The 17,256-nt window shown below is 42.0% G+C and overlaps 1 protein-coding gene across 9 annotated transcripts in view; it reads right to left on the bottom strand.

The window, feature by feature from the left end:
- ZNF609 (zinc finger protein 609) overlaps positions 1–17,256 on the bottom strand; it is a 233,753-nt gene that overhangs the window by 191,615 nt on the left and 24,882 nt on the right. For 6 of the 9 annotated variants that reach the window (XM_073799706.1, XM_073799695.1, XM_073799707.1 and 3 more), the window contains one exon: positions 8,196–9,069. The exons of 2 other annotated variants lie outside the window; for them this stretch is intronic. In XM_073799706.1, coding sequence (XP_073655807.1) covers positions 8,196–8,942 — 747 coding nt within the window. In that variant the 5' untranslated portion in view covers positions 8,943–9,069. Of the gene's footprint in view, positions 1–8,195; positions 9,070–16,152; positions 16,256–17,256 lie in introns of all 9 variants that reach the window. One more of the 9 variants, XM_073799703.1, reaches the window with a different exon arrangement.

Raw genomic sequence — 17,256 nt, 5'->3', positions numbered from 1 at the left:
TAGTGACTATACTTAATAATACTGTATTGCATATTTGAAAGTAGCTAGGAAAGTAAATCTTGAAAATTCTCATCACAAGCAAAAAAAATTTTTTTTTGTAACAATGAGGATGTTAACTGGACTTACTGAAGTGATCATTTAGCAACATATACAAATATTATATCATTACATTGTGCACCCAAAACTAATATAATGTTATGTCAATTATACCTCAATCAAAAAAAAAAGGCCAAGAACGGATTTAATGTAAAGGTTTGGCTCATTTAAACCAAGCTAGTATTTGCCACTAAGGCTGGAACCCAGTGGTCTCAAATTTGAAAATACTCAATTAGTGTATTTTTCACAGGCACACAGTCGAATTGTACTCTCCCAGTGGACAATATTTCAAGTTGAAAACTGACCACCTCCTAAAAATCTAAGAACTGCCTTTTTATTTCCTGCAGCTAGTGACAAATTCACAAAAAGAAGCATCTCAATCCTTATTCTTCTCTTGACCGTTTAGACTACCTGTAGTTCTAATCCTTTCAAAAGGCTAAAGTCTGCACTCTTCAAAGATTAACAGAAGGAAAAAAAAACTTTCCGAACTAAAACAATCATGTTGTGCTCGCTTCGGCAGCACATTTACTAAAACAATCATGTTATAGCCATTTCAATGCTTAGAAAAATAATTCAGGGGCTTCCCTGGTGGCGCAGTGGTTGAGAGTCCGCCTGCCGATGCAGGGGACACGTGCCCCGGTCCAGGAAGATCCCACATGCCGCGGAGCGGCTAGGCCCGTGAGCCATGGCCGCTGAGCCTGCGTGTCCGGAGCCTGTGCTCCGCAACGGGAGAGGCCGCAACAGTGAGAGGCCCACGTACCACACACACACACAAAAAAGTTAAATATCCCTTTTGCTTTCAAAGTCCCAAACCCTTAGGATTGCTTCCAATTTTAGGTTCCTGTCAGTTTGCCCATAAAGAGAAAAGATATATCTGAACATCACTCAGGAAATTAAAAAAAAAAAAATCATACCTACTGTCCAGAGTTACTTTTTACCCCTTCAAGTTTTTGGTGAATTTGATCTTCACTATTAAGAGGACAATGTGCTCTACAACAGTGGATCTCAAACTTTAGTGTGTATCATGATCAATGGGAGAGTTAACGGTAAAACATAAATTGCTGGGCCTTAAGCCTAGAGTTTCTGACTTGGGGGCCTGGGATGGGGCCTGATACTTGAATTTCTAACAAGTTCCCAGATGCTATGCTGATGTTGCTGGTATAGGGATAACAGCTTTATAAGAAGGTAAAAGGAAGTAATTCTCTCTCACCTTAGCTGTCACCTTTCTCATGTAAAAACACTTCTCTACGGAGCACTTCCAACAACAGAGACACTTAGGATTTAAAAACATCTCCAGGTTCTGAAAGCTAAAAGACTTCTTTTTTCCCCACTTCACAAGGGCTCCAATGTCACAAATGACATTAAAGCAGTGGAAATCCAGAAAAAGGAAAAATTAAGGTCAGAATGATTGTAAACTCTGCTCAAGAACCTTACCAGGCACATATTACTTCTTCAGTCTGAAAAGTGTTTCCTTTGGGTCTCCTAAGGCAAGAGAAATGCCCAAAGAAAGAAAGAAGTAGCTTGTTTCATAACACTAAAAACACAAGGACAGGCTCTGAAAACAAGAGAATCTTGCTCCATAAGTAAAAAATCACAAAATGCTATGAATCCCTATCTTTCCTTTGTCATACTATTCTCCATCTCAAAAGAGCTATTCCTCTTACTGAAGACTGACCCAAACTCTATACTTTCTTAGGAAGCTTAAATATTGACTATGCCAATGTCACCTAGGATGAACAACTTCAGAGAATAGGATTTGTTAAAAATGTCTCCTCAGCCAGCCTGGGAAGCTTCTTACTCGGGTGGGTGGTCTCAACCGTGACTAAACTGTAACTAGAGAAATATACTTTAAAATATTAATATGGCCTAGCACTTTCCTGATGGTAATCCTTCCAGGCCCATCCCAATGGCACAACTGGGAAATTAAATGAAGAGAAAAGCAATCTCCTCTCTGCTCTCTACTTTCAGATGCTCCTCCTCTACAGCTTCGCCACGCACAGACTCATTTCTATACATATACACTGAGATAGAACATTCGCACACACACAAATAACTCTCGGCAGGAACCAAAAATCAAAGCCTAACCCCAACGTTTTTAAGTGAGCAAGTCCAATTTCCTTCTTTGTAGCCCTTGACACATGCTGGCTGGGAGCCGTCTGGATTTTTTTCTGCCTTGTTCCTGCACCAGAAGGCTCTGCACTGCAGGTCAGGGGATGATAAGGAAATGAACAGTGTAATTTCCAAGGCCTCTGAACACAGCCCTGTCAGCAGCTCTGGAGGCGGCTTACTCAAGCATGGCCTGAAGAGTGAAAACCACAGAGAGGAGGGCTCAGACAGCCAGCAGTGGCAAGATCTCAGCTGTGCATGTTACTGCCATCTCCAGCCTGAAAGCCCAAGCCCTGCTGCCTCCCTGGATGAGCTCTGTTGGTAAAAGCTCTTATACACAAATGGCAAAAATACAAGTTCACGCTGGGGGAGGAAGATTAAGGACTAGGACTTAGATTTTCCATGTACTCTTGTGCAGAAACAGAAACATTTAATGCTCTTCCAGCATACATGAAATTGCACCTGCTGGCAAACCCACAGTAATATCTATCCAACATACTCAACCCCATACCAGGGATATGGCCAAAAAGGAAACTCAATTCATATGAAATCTGAAATTCAACAGGCCACTTCAATATCCTTTGAAGCCAATTTCTGGTTTCTACCTCATCAAACCCCACTATAAATATCAGGGCCTTTAGAACACATTACCAGCATTCAAGCTTCCCAATCCAGGTTTGGAACTTCTCCTGAGAACAGTGCTGCACGTCTTAGCCAACATGCTTATCTATTCATACTGGGCTTCCGGTATAGGTGGTATGTTGTTATATTTCAGCCCATTATTGCCTACAGCAAACTGAGACATATTTCAACTCAAATCATGTTATTCTTCTTTTGTAATATTTACTAAATGCTCCGTATGTGCCAAACACCGTTCTAAGTGTTTTATATGAATTAACTAATTGAATTTCACAAAAATCCTATTAAGGAACTATTGTTTCTTCATTTTGCAGATGAGAAAACTGAGGTAGCTCAGTTAAGTAATTTGTTCAATATCACTCAGTTAATAAGTGTCAAAGCTGGGATACAAACCCCGGTAGTTTGGCTCCAGACTTTATACTCTTAATCACTAAGTTATGCATAAGAGCTCATGTGCAGTTTAAGTTTACAAGACTGGTGTTTTAGGTTGGAAGTGGCTCCCAATGCCCAACTTATGAAGTGTCCACCCTTAATGATGGTTAAAGAAAGTTCACAAACATTAAAGTATATAGCAATTATCTGGAGAGTCTTCTGGAAGTACAGATTTCTGGGCCCCTACCCCTAAAACTTATTTAGCAGATCTGGGGTAAGGTCTAAGACTCTGCATTTCTGACATTCAGATGATATGATGCACGTGGTTTTATGGACCACAATTTCAGGAACTCTGCTCTAGATGGTAAACTGTAAGCAAAGAGCAGCAACCATCTCTGTTCTGTTCACCAGTGTACACCCAGTGCTAAGCACAATACCCGGAATGTAAAATGCACTCAGTTAATATACAGAATGAATGAAAGATGACAATGGTATCTAACAGTATCATCTCCTTACAAAACAGTTAATATCCACAATACATTTACGGTCTGCCTGTTAGTGATATATCCAAGAAGCACAAGGGCAGGGTTTTTTTTTTTTCATATCTGCAATTGCCAAATAAAGAGGGAACTGGCAATGCCTCAATGATTACAATGAAAATTTGACTGAATGCAATACTCCAGAACACACACACTCTCTCAAGAAGTCAAACTCAAAGTAGCAGTTTAAAAAGTAACTTTCCGTCTGTATGTATAACAGGGGAGGTTCAGCACCAGCTATAAATTGTTGTTCTTTGTAAACATCATCACCTTACCAAAGAAAGTGAAACTCAAAGATCCTTTGTTTACTGAGTGCCTACAATATTAAAATCGGTATAGAAAACAAATGAAAGCAGTCTTAAGAGCACCTAGGCATTTACATCCAATGTTTCTGAGGTAGTCTTTAAGTGGGAAAATAGAATCCTTCATAACAATGAAGGATTTGTTAAGAATCCCAGAGTAACAATATGCCAGAAGAACTTAGTAAACAAAAACCTGGCTTTGCCACTGACTACCTGTGAGAGTCTAGGTAAGTCACATGACCTCCCTGGTCTCAGTTCCCTCTTCTATAAAGTGAGGAGATTGGACAAGATAATCTTTCTCAGGGCCCTCCTTGAATTACAACACCCGGATGGAAAACAGAGCTGCTGAAGAAAAAATAAATTAAGCTCAGACTTCGTTGTAGTTAGAGAATGCATCTCTGTCCCACATAAATATCAACTTCTTTTAATTTTTTCCAAGAAGGAAAATGCTTGAGGGCATTTGGCTTCAGGAAGCAAGGCTAACTGCTATTTCATCACTAGCTGAGAAAGAACAGCTTGTGAAGGAGGAAGGTGTTAAGAGAGAAAGCCCTGGATCAGAAGGAATAAAAGAGACCTGACCTTGGTTGAGCAATGAGGGATTGCAACACGAGAGAAATGAGATGGAAGGCATAAACTAGGGCAAGAAAACAAAATCAAGGGCAAAGGAAGATGCTCTTAGAACACAGGATATGATAGCAAACATGATCGGAAGGGAAAAGAGCAAAGAGCACACTTTAGTTTTGTCTCCTAAACTAATGGGGGAAGTGGTAAATATGTGTATGCAGCATTCTGAGAGCAGCAGAAGCTGAGACACAAACATGGGGAAAGCACAGTGCAGTGTTTCTACCTTCCAAGATCAAAAGCAGCAGCTGAAGAGACAAGGAGAGTTTCTGGCTGCAAACTTCTAGATCCTTTAGCCACTAGAGCTTTACTTTATACGATCTGGAAAAAAAAGGAGTCTCACCTTAAACTCCTGGTTTAAGCCCCAACTCAGAGTCAACACAGATAGATCACTGCCTTCTGTGGTTTGTAAATTCTTTTTTCTTGCCTGTCAGAGTGGTAACGTGAGCACTAAGCTGGGGACATTCAGACAGGCACTCTCCCTCATCCTACCTCCCCTTCCATCCTTAACTCAACAACCTATCAATCGAACCAAAGACAAGGAGCAGACAGGAGCTGGAAGGCTCTGTCTTGTTTATTCCTCAACATTCCCTCCCCCATCTCTTCAGCTGGCAGAAGTATGAGGCAAGAGTGTTCAATGACAATTCAGGGCAGCAGTAGTTGCTAAGACTCTCTAGGTCTCTCCTAGAACTCTGGGAAACAGCACAGTGAAGCCTGCCAGAGAGAGGTGTGGTGGAGCAAAAGTGGGATCCCATGAAGGGAAATCCACATTCTTGGCTGACTGAAATTCGCTCAGCCATAGACTGAGATGCCCACCTTGATGAGAGAGGAGGTCCTGAGGTAGAGAATTAGAATATTCAAATCTCCTTCGTTAGCTAGTTGGAGACATGTGACAATTCTGTCCTACACCACAAACTCCACTTGTCTTCTCTCTCGTTTCCAAGGGGTTACAGGAGTGGGTATGGGTAAGGAGACTCCAGCTAAGACACTTTCCAAATTTTATGAGTTTTCCCTCTTCATGATAGCTTCCAGCTCAGAGTATGTAATTCCTAGATTATATCAAAACATCTGTTTTGTTGTTTTGGTTCTGTTGGTTGTCCCCCACATGGAAGAAACATTCCAAACCAGTTAAGCCATAGGCAAGCCCATATCTCAGAGACAAAAATCTTAAGGAAGTTTTTAAAGACTTAGCTTATGAGTTATAGTATTAATCATCAAACACCGACTCAAACACCTCTTATGCCCAACACCCTGGGATCCTTGTTTCTCAAAAGCTGCTCCACTCGAGATTCCTAGCCTGCGTTCCCTTTTGCATCTTTCCCTCCTCCCATTCCAGAAACGCTGTCTCTCTGCACAGTGTTTTCATCTCCTAGCAACTTCCAAATATTTATTTACATAATTATTTATTTCAATGGCCAAATGCTTTAGAATGGCACCCCACAGAACCAGACTGTTCAAGAGGGTTGAGGGAACAGGGAAAAGAAATGAGAAAGCAGGTTCTTGATTAGAGTGACATCAAACTGCACAGCAAATTTCCTCTTCTAAGAGTACTTCTCAGCAATTTTACCTTTCCTCCAAAAACAGAAGCACAGTCTCTTTCCCTTTTCTCTCCCATTCCACTGCCCCAATCTCAGTCTTTTGGGGTGACAAGGCATATAACACAGCTATATTATTAAGAAGCAAACCTCCCTGGCACCAAGGTGTATTCTTAGCTGAATATACTGCATCTTTCAGCCCAATTATAATCTGAAGGGCAGCCACCCAACCAGTCCCTGAACCTGTAAGAAAAAGGGTTCCATTGCTTCTCTGTTGGAGACTCTCAAGGACATTTAGACTTAAATCCAATATGAAGATAAGCATCATTAATCCTTTCATCCACAGACCACTACTGGGCTTAGAAGATTGCAACATGAGTCAAGAGTTCTAAACAGAAAGGAAACTGAAGGCCACCCTCAGAAGTGGCCACTTTTCAGCACAGGAAGGACAAAGATTATGAACACGGATATACGGCAAGAGTTTACTGGAGCCAGATGTAGGGAATAGTCTAATGGGCCTGGAATAGAAGCAAGAACTCCTGGTACTCCTAAGCCTCTTTAAAACAGTATTATCCATCTGCACCCCAGAGAAAATGGTAAATCACAGCCAGCACAGGATGCACCATGCCAGTAACCAGCTGGAACTTGACTCTGCTGAGGTGGACTGTAGCATCTGCCACCTAAACATAGGCAGACTCTCTGGCAGCTGCCACTGGTAAAAGGGAATAAACCATTGTGTTATAGTGGAAGAAAATTCACAGACCTGTTACCAGGGAAGCCCAGATGTTGCTGAGAGTCACAGATGTGCCAGAGGCAAGGACCAAAACACCTACAGCAAAGAAAGCGTAACCTAGCACTGAGAGGACACCACCACCCAAACATACACATCCTGCCTCTATTAACACTTACATATGGAAAGAGGTATTCCCTGCTGCAGCTGATGCAATTACAGAGAAATCAATTTATACTGCATCTGCTGGGATCAGTTGAAAGCATAGGGTGAGCAGAACACAGAGCGGAAAATCAAGAGCCAGTGAACAGCACATTACCAGGCCAGCCGCTTTGCAGGAAATTGTAAGCTGCAGAAGTTTAAGGCAGCCTGAGCTGACCCTAGATTCACACCCACTCTGGTCTAGGCCTGCAAACTTCATTTACTGAGACATGAACTAAGATCATCTTCCCAAAGGAGGAGAACCCCTTGTGGGGCTGCAGGCATCTGTCCTTCCAAGTCAAGCAGAAGGCAAGGTATCATTACACCATTTGGCAGCTATTAAACCACCAGGAGACCTTGATTCCCAATAGCTGAGGGAGATACCCAGCCAAGAACTATACTTTAGTGGCCAAAGAATCTCTTTCAAGGCCAAACTTTCATAGCCACTACGCTAATCCATAAGACCTGATTAAGTACCTCAGTACCTCCTGCTCCACTGTTTACCTGCCCCAAACTGTGACCTTTTGCTCTTTGGCAGTCACCAACAGAACACTTGGTAGATATCATGTAATGAAAGTTACTTAACCCTTTTCTCTTCCAGAGACCCAGCAGCACCATTTATCCCATTAAAAACAGCACTCAATTGAAAGCCTATTAAGCTTATCAACTTGTTAAGTTTACCAATGACTCTAAGGATGAAATGTCAATCAAGCTGGGAACCATATAAAGGTTGATGCCAGCCTCTAGTAACAAGTATCTGAGGTGGGACAAGGACAAGGCTGGAGGTTCTTGACTTACGGAAAATTCATTCTACCAGGCAGCTACCCCCAACAACAGACACTCTTCTCCAAAATGTCCAGGCCTGCTGTTAATGAATCTGTAGGGAATCCCCTAATTTGGAACAAAACCACGTTATCATTACCAGCTGCTCTGACCTTGTAATTGATCATTACCCACAAACTAATGAGGCTCCCACAGAGTGCACATAGCATTTGGCGGTTAGTCCAGGGCAGTTCTGACTGGCAGTGGGCAGCCAGATCTGGCCACCTCTTACCTTTTCAGACTTGACTTTCTTTAGCGGGCGACACTCATTCTCCCCTTCCTCTGGCTCCGGTTTAGCTCCCAAAGGGTTGAGCGCTGCCCCAGGCTCAATAGCTATACTCCCAAGTGGCTCCACAGCTCCTGGATCCACCCCTGTGCTTCCATCATACTGACCACCACGTCCTCCCAAGGGAACTGGCTGGAGGACCCCAGGATCCTTTTCTGAACAAGTCCCCACTCCTTCGCTTCTCTCCTTCTTGCTCTTAGATGAGCTGTTCTCCTTCTCCTTTTTGGAGCCGGCTACACTGCGGGATGCCTTAGCCGCCTTCTCTGAGCCCTTGGGAGCAATAGCAGCAACCAGGCTTCCTGCATTGGCACCATCTCCTGAGCGTCCCTGCACCTCTTTCTTGCTAGCTGCCCCCTCACTTGGAGTGAACAGGGACGTCCCTGGAGTGGGTTTGCTAGTGTCTTTGCCACTCTTATTCCTTTTAGATTTTGATTTGCCTTCCTTCCCTTGAGGACCTGGCACTGGGGTCACAAACTTGATGTTGTCTGGTAGTGTAGCCACAGCATTGGGAGCTGGTATCCCCACCTCCTTTGAGCCTGACATTTCCAGTTTCTGCTGGTCCTTTTCCAGATCGGCGTCCAGGTCAATGATGAGATTCCCTACTCCAATGTCCCATTCATCCCCACTGTCGTATGTCTCAACCGGGTTTGCATCCACTCCTTTCCCTCCGGAGGCTCCACTGCTCAAGGACATCTTAGAGTCAACGTCCCACCTCAAGATTCAAGGCTCTTCCTTGCCCCCAGCTTTCCTATTTTCAGCTTCAGCTATGTTCTCAGACCTGCCACATTGGTCAGTATATGCCCAGTGGACAACATCATTGCTGGAAAAAGAAAATTTAAAGAGCTGTTAAAGGAAACAATACAGGCAAAGAGGCTGAAATAAACTCCCACAAAAAACAGACCCTTCCTAGGTGGCTATCACACCACAATAGACAAGACAAACAGGTTCAGTTGTATTTCTAACCAAGTCACATTGGACCAAGGGAAAAGCTAATTCCCACTCCATCTCCACAGGGGAGAGTACAGTATTTGCAATTGCCCGGAAATTCGGCGGTCTTAACTAGGAATCCTCTAGAGTTAGTTTCCCATTCCCAAGAGACTTATTTCTACTACCACTGCCAGGCGGCAATACTCCCTCAATCAATACAGGCCCTGGCACATCCTCTAGCACAACTTTACTCATACCTCTTTTCTCCTTGCTTCTTCTTGAACTATCAGAGATTCAGAACATAGTCTAGCAAAGGCTAAATCCCTCTACTAACAGGGCCTATCCCTACTAAAAATAATATAGATTCCTTGTCATTCTACTGCTGGGGGTGGTGGTGTCTAATTGTGGGTAAGTAAAAGAGAAAAGCAAACAGAACTGGGGAAAAATACAATATCAAGATAGGGGCAAAACCTGCAATTAGAGGAGACAATCCTCAGAGAGGACTTAACCAATCAGCTTCAGTTCAGTTAAGCCAGCCTTATTAAACTCCAGGTTTCAAATTATGTCTAAATAGCAGAATTCAATGTAGTCTTTCTCACTACCCACTAAAATACCCAGGAAGAGACACACACACACACACACACACACACACACACACACACACACACAGAAAAAATATTACCCTATCAATAACTGAACAGTACTAAAAAACCTCATGTTAGAATGTGGGAGAAGTCTCTACATTCTAATACTATAAGACTGATGGCACTATACTGATAAATACCAGGGCCTCACCACATGGAACAGAGACAGCTAAAAAAGGGGGTGGCATGGGGTGGGTGGTAAAAAAGGCAATTTATACCTCTCCTTGGGAGTGTACCATCTAGAAAACCTGGCAGCCAACATACACCATCCAGCTATTACTTTATTTTGTTTTTATTTTTTGCTGTACGCGGGCCTCTCACTGTTGCGGCCTCTCCCTTTGTGGAGCACAGGCTCCGGATGCGCAGGCTCAGCGGCCATGGCTCACGGGCCCAGCCGCTCCGCGGCATGTGGGATCTTCCCGGACCGGGGCACGAACCCGCATCCCCTGCATCGGCAGGCGGACTCTCAACCACTGTGCCACCAGGGAAGCCCCCAGCTATTACTTTATGATGAAACCAAAGATTTCTGTTCTTGCTCACTCCCGTTTACCATCTTTCTATATGCATATAGAAAATAACTCTCATAAGATGACAGAGCAGAAAGGGTAAAACAGAGGTGGCACAATGAATCCTACAAAGTAAATATCTAACAGGTAAATGCCATAGATATCTCTTAACAGAGATAAGACACATTGTACTTTTCCACCTGCTCTCTCAAGGCAGTGTCAAAGAACCAGGGTGCAGTTCAAGAGAAGATGTCACCTAGGAGAGCAGAGCTTATACCAAGTGAATGCTTGATAGCAACTGGGATGTAAGAGAGAAATTCAGTGCATTAATAATGGCAGCACATTAACCTGCCATTTAGCCATAGATCTGAGAAGAAAATACATCCTTTACCCAAGTAGAGAGCTTAGTGCCAACAACCAACCATTGCTGACGTTGAGTCCACATAGATCTTACTTCATAAAACGATGAGCAAAAACTGTGTGTGGGGGAAAACATGACATAAGAACTATGGGGCACCCCCGGTGGCACAGAGGTTAAGAATCCACCTGTCAATGCAGGGGACATGGGTTCGAGCACTGGTCCAGGAAGATCCCACATGCCGCGGAGCAACTAAGCCCATACGCCACAACTACTAAGCCTGTGCTCTAGAACCTGCGAGCCACAACTACTGAGCCCGTGTGCAACAGCTACTGAAGACTGTGCACCTAGAGCCCGTGCTTGGCAACAAGAGAAGCCACCGCAATGAGAAGCCCACGCACTGCAATGAGGAGTAGCCCCTGCTCACCACAACTAGAGAAAGCCTGCACGCAGCAACAAAGACCCAATGCAGCCATAAATACATAAATTAAAAAAAAAAAGAACTATGAAAAAATGCCACCCACAAGGTAAAGGCAACATAATCTCTGAAAAAATTAAAGAAATGATACCTCTGATAATGATCTAGAATTCTGAAGAAATTTTTAGTAAAATGTTTGGAATTCTCTATACTATACACTAATTCATTCAAAAAAACGTGTATTAATTGCCTACTAAGTACCAGGCACTAAACTAGGTGCTGGGAATACAGCAGCAAGTGAGAGTGTATAAGGCAGTGGAACATGATACTGAAAATAATTCTATTATGAGGGACAAAGGCATTTCTAGAAATGGGAATGCCAACTGAATCTGCACTACAAAGGATTATTAAAGCATAGTTCTTCCCAACATCATCATTTGTCACCTCTGCAATCTCTGCAATTGTGGTGAGGCTTAGAGCATAACCCACATTCATCTAACACTTACCCACTTTCCTCTTGAGCTGCACTATCATCAGTATGTAATGTAACCATTAGAGCAATCCCATGTTTGTTTATTCAATAAAACTTTCAAAAGACCTTCCTCCAAAAAACAAATAAACAAAAACCTTTCCTCTAGAAAATAGGATGCTAATGGAAGAGAGACTCTGGAAAGGTATATAAAGGGAAGAATATAAAGTACATAAAAGTGTTTGTGCTCACTGAGAGCTCCTGACAGTTCTGCACTGGCCGACCTGTCGTATGGAGCAGGATAAACAAAATATGACAGTAAAGAAGACATAGCATTAAGAAGATACTAGGCTGAAATGGAAAAATATGAACTTAGACAAAAGAATCTGATTTTATTTTTTAAAAAAGGAAGATGCAAGGAAATGAAAAATGCAATTAAAATTCATACAGAAATCAAAAAAGCACAGAACTAAAACTGTGGAAAATGAATCTGTAAATTACAAGAAAACCTGAGATACTGTTCCAGAAGGCAAAGGCAAAGGACAGCAAAAAGAAAACAATGAGGGAAATTGAAAGACAGAGAAAGTATTTAATAATACTCAAAGCAAAACTGAAGAGACTAGAACAAATGGGAAAAAAGCAACCCATCAAGGCATAATATATGAATAACATCTTGAGCTGAAAAAGATCTTGAAAAAGTTCACTACCTTTTCAGCAAAATCAATTTAAAAAAAGCCAAACTTGCAGACATCCTAACAAAATATTTGAATTACAAAGGACAAAACTTAGGCCAACCTCAGACTGCTCTGCAATATTAAATGTTAAAAGAGAATGAAAAATCTACAAAGAATTTTGAAGAGAAAAGGTTATTTTTCAAGAGTCTTTCACTGAGTCAAGTTGTTTGTCACGTGTAAAAACAACAGATTTTCAGTTATGTAAGAACATATATATATCCACCTTGTTAAAAACTATCTGAAGCATTAAAATAAGTTCAGTGTAGCATAAAGTTGAATAATTCTTGTAAACAGAAATACCAAATGATTTTTGTAATCTTAAGAGTAAACTCAATGCAGATAATCCTGGAAAAGATAGGAGGCAAAATCAATGCTTGTAATAATGCTGAACCTAGAACGTTCAGCCTTAACATCAGTAAGGAAAGACACTTCCTCAAATTCCTTTTGTCCCAATTCCATATGTCATGGCGAATTGTTTTGTTTTTTCTAGTAAGCAAGAAATATGGTTATAAAGCAGAAACTAACACACCATTGTAAAGCAATTATACTCCAATAAAGATGTAAAAAAAAAAGAAATATTGCTGTTAACATGTTTTTAAAATTGTGCTTCTTCTTAAAAGGGAGCTGGAGATGAAAAGAACATCTGATGCTCTGTGCTCATTTTCAAGTTCCACATCTTAAGTGAGATATTCATTAAGTGGAGGGATATCCTAGAGTATAGTAAAACACCAAAAAGCCATTTCGTAAGAGGAAAGGTCTTAGAAACTGGTATTCTTTAATCTGGAAAGGAGTTAGCTGAAGGGAGACAGGCTGGTTAGCTTCAAATATATGATGGTTGCAATGTGGAAGAGAGAAACTTATTCTGTGATGCTGAGGATATAAAATGGACCAGTAAGTAGAAGTTACAGAAAGACAGATGTTTAACTCAGGAAAAAATGTAATACCCTGGAATTCCCAACAATGACCCACAATGCTTAATGAAGCCATATCTTTATCACTGAAAGTAGTGACCAGAAAAACCATAATCACCTGTCAAGCAAATTACAGAATTCTCCTATGTGTGACAGGGAGTAGTCTGGACATGCCCAGGGCCTTTTTCAAATCTGAAATTCTGTTAATGTACCTATCAAAAAGTGCATTCCCTGGGCTTCCCTGGTGGTGCAGTGGTTAAGGATCCGCCTGCCAACGTTCAAGCCCTGGTTCCGGGAAGATCCCACATGCCGTGGAGCAACTAAGCCCATGCGCCACAATTACTGAGCCTGTGCTCTACAGCCCGTGAGCCGCAACTACTGAGGCCGCGCACCTAGAGCCCATGCTCCACAACAGGAGAAGCCACCGCAATGAGAAGCCTGCACACCGCAACGAAAAGTAGCCCCTGCTCGCTGCAACTGGAGAAGGCCCGCGTGCAGCAATGAAGACCCAATGCAGCCAAAAATAAATAAATAATTTTTTTTTAAAGTGCTTTCCCTACTAGAAAACTACCCAGAATTTCTGAATGACCAGGATGCAAACAAAGAAAACATATCCTGAGGACTGATATTTAGTGGTCCTGATGTTCTATAGAGAGCCACTGTCCTCTAATTTCTGAGTGAGTTAAGTAAGTACCACTTTTCAACCAGGTGACTTCTCAGAAATTCAGTTTACCAAACCCAGCAGGTTTCATAGTAACTTTGGTGGTACCTTTCCAAAGATATACTGAAAAATTGCCTAGGATTCTTTAATCAGCCTGGCTACAGCAGCCAGACCACTTTCCATCTGCTCCCTACCACATCCCTGGCTTTATACAGCTAATAATCAAACTCTCTGACAGGTCACGGCAGAGATGTTTAACCCCAGGAGGTAGGGTAACTAACATGGTAGCTGGAAATGAAAAGCACTGACCTCTTGCTTCCATGGCAGAGAAAGTGCAGAATCAGGAGAACCAATACCTTACAGAGACCACAAAGTACTTTCAACTTGCAGGAGCTTCTGGATATATTTTCTTCTCTCTTCTTCTAATTGTACTACACTTCGCTATTTAGGACCATGATTCACCAAACTCTGGAATTACTTGCCAGTGCCATTTCTGCTTTGTTCTGCACCTGATCACTAAGAACTCTTCTCTGCGTGGATATAGCTAAGGGACCAAGATAGGCCATGACAATCACTCCTCATACCCTGTATCTATAACAATGAAAGTTCAAATTCCAGTTTCCTCTCTGGAACCCAACTCCATCTCTCAGACTCCCAGCCCACAGGTTGGTTTGTAATCATACATTTCAGGTCATTAATTGCTTTTTACTAGGGCATATGCCATAGATTACACCACTTCCCTACCTCAGTAATGAGCAAGGTCTCTCTTCCAGACTAAGAATGAGAAAAAGCGTCTTCACGCGAGGTCTCTGCCCCTGCCCAGAGGACATAAGCAACAACTGACCCTACTTATGTCTAAACACAATATGAAGAAGAATACTTCTCCTTCTGCCCAGATAGAGCTCTGTATCCATCCTACAGGGCATCAAAGAGAAAGGATCTCTTTAACTGCCAATTACTTATAGCTAATCTGGTCTAAGTAGCAAACTGTCCAATGCTCTCCCAGTGTAAATTTATCTGTCCTCCCCTCTTGTTACAGTTTTTGGATCAATCTTCTTACAGGCTTTGGTCTGAGCAAGTGACAGTTGTGTTTGAGTGAGTACACTCTGCTTGCGACCACACAGGTCACACACATTTGGGTGTGCGGGTGATCCGTCTGGCTAGCTAGTCCTCACCGAAAGCTATATGGACAAAGAAAAATATGCTACACTCAATTTTAGGAAGGCAGCATGGTGTAGAAGACAGATAACTGAGCTGAGAATCAAGAGATGTGATTTCTAAAAAAAAAAAAAAAAAAAAAACAGAGATGTGATTTCTGGACTCAGATTTCCAATGACCCTAGCCAGGACGTTAGCCAAGTTGCTTCATTAAATATTAATTTTCTTATTATAAAATGGAGGGAGAATCCATCATGGTTCTAAGCATATTATGAGGATCCAAATCTGAAAAATATGACAACTCAAAAGTATAAAATGACCCAAATATTCTCACAATGTTCTAGGGTCTCAAGTTAAAGAGGCCTGCTTCATGGTCATACACTGTATAAAGACCTAAAGTATTTTAAAAATAAAGGAAAAATAAATATTAAAAAAAATTTTACAAATTAAATTACAGGTAGTACTGATATCCATTTGAGTTCTACGAAAGAAAATGGCAATCCTTTCTTCTTTCAATTACTCAGTGGTTTTCACTTACTCTGGTTTTCCATTTAGGCTACCCCTACCTTCAGATGTGGCTCATAAAATCCTACACTATAGTGACTGACAAAAAGACTCCATCTTGCTTCAAAAACCCCTCAGGGCCAAGGTACCAATCTCAAAGCTCATGGTTTTAACATCTGGACTATCTCTTTTGCCAACTGTTCCAGTCCAGTAGGTTGTTGACCCCCCCTGACAGGCCTTCAAAACTAAATTGTGTGAGGTTCATAGGGTTTGATGGCCCAGGGAATTGTCAATAAAGCAGTGGGATAAAACAAAGTTGAGAGAAAACCAAACTATACCATCTTCCCTGAATTCCAGATGCTACCCTGAAATCACATACTCAGCCAACCTCAGGTGAGGCTAGTACATGTAAACCATCCGTGGTGACTCTGAGCTTACCCAGCTGGAAGAACAGGCATCTCCCTCTCCAGCTGCCACATTAGAGCTCACTAATCAACTGAATTTCCAACTGGGGCTCTAACAAGAAACAATCAACTTTCCTTTGGGTCTCTTCCTTAATTTATTACATTAATTACTGCAACAAAGGAACTGTGTCATCTCCTCAAGTACCATACCTCTCAGCTTATATCTCCAACGGGGATCAGATAAAGACAGACTCAGAGTGCCAATTTGAGAAGATGGATCCAATTCAACAGGGCTCATCTGACCATGTGTCACCTAAGGACAGAAGAGCAAAAGTGTAGCATCTTCCAGTCCCTCAGTGTTTATAACCTGCACCTCATGAATAGTTTTATGGTCCTCACAGGCTGCTATTCTCAGAGTAAGATTATGAGGCTTGACCTGTTTCATTTCACATAAGCAAATGACACTTCCCCTAGACATAATTATTCAACAGGGCTCAGGTTTAGAGCCTTGGTGTTTGTCAATACTGCTCTGGGCCAGCATACATCTCACAATAGGCTAAACAGCATACTAAACATGTAAATAATTCAGTCCCAACCTTATAGGGATTCATTGGTGGAACTGGTTCACAGAGAAAACCCTTACCAAGGCCTATGTATAAGCAGAAGGCAAAGATCATCTAAAGTAAACAATAAAGCTCTACCATCCCCCCTCCCCTAAAAACTGAAGGGCTATGTAGCCCTTTATAATTTAGTTCTTTTCCCCAGAGGTAAACATTCTGTACTAAAGAGAAAGAGGTGATGTCAAATTCTCAAGAAAAAAGTGAATAGTGGAGTTAGCTTAGGAATCAGGAGATCTAAGAAATTGGCCCTCCACACAGAACTGTTGTGGCAGAGCTTTTCTCACCTCTAAAACAGGGAATAATATGGGTCAAGTTCATAGGAATGGGGGAAAGGAAAAAACCTAAGCAGGGACTTCCCTGGGGGTACAGTGGATAAGACTCTGCGCTCCCAATGCCGGGGGCCCAGGTTCGATCCCTTGTCAGGGAACTAGATCCCACATGCATGCCGCAACTAAGAGTTCGCATGCCACAACTAAGGAGCCCATGTGCCACAACTAAGGAGCCCTGGAGCTAAGGAGCCTGCCTGCCGAAACTAAGGAGTCCATGTGGTGCAACTAAGACCCAGTACAACCAAATAAAATAAATACATAAATAAATATTTTAAAACAAAACAAAACAAAACCTAAGCACTTTTCAGGAAACATGAGGAATTACCTTCATTTTTATATTCTAGACCTCACCTCCCTTCCTAAGT

The sequence above is a fragment of the Tursiops truncatus genome, chromosome 2 (genome assembly GCF_011762595.2).
Source record: "Tursiops truncatus isolate mTurTru1 chromosome 2, mTurTru1.mat.Y, whole genome shotgun sequence".
Classification (NCBI taxonomy): Eukaryota; Metazoa; Chordata; class Mammalia; order Artiodactyla; family Delphinidae; genus Tursiops; species Tursiops truncatus.
The sequence above is the reverse complement of the archived record's forward strand: the minus strand, read 5'-3'. Positions and strand labels throughout refer to the sequence as shown.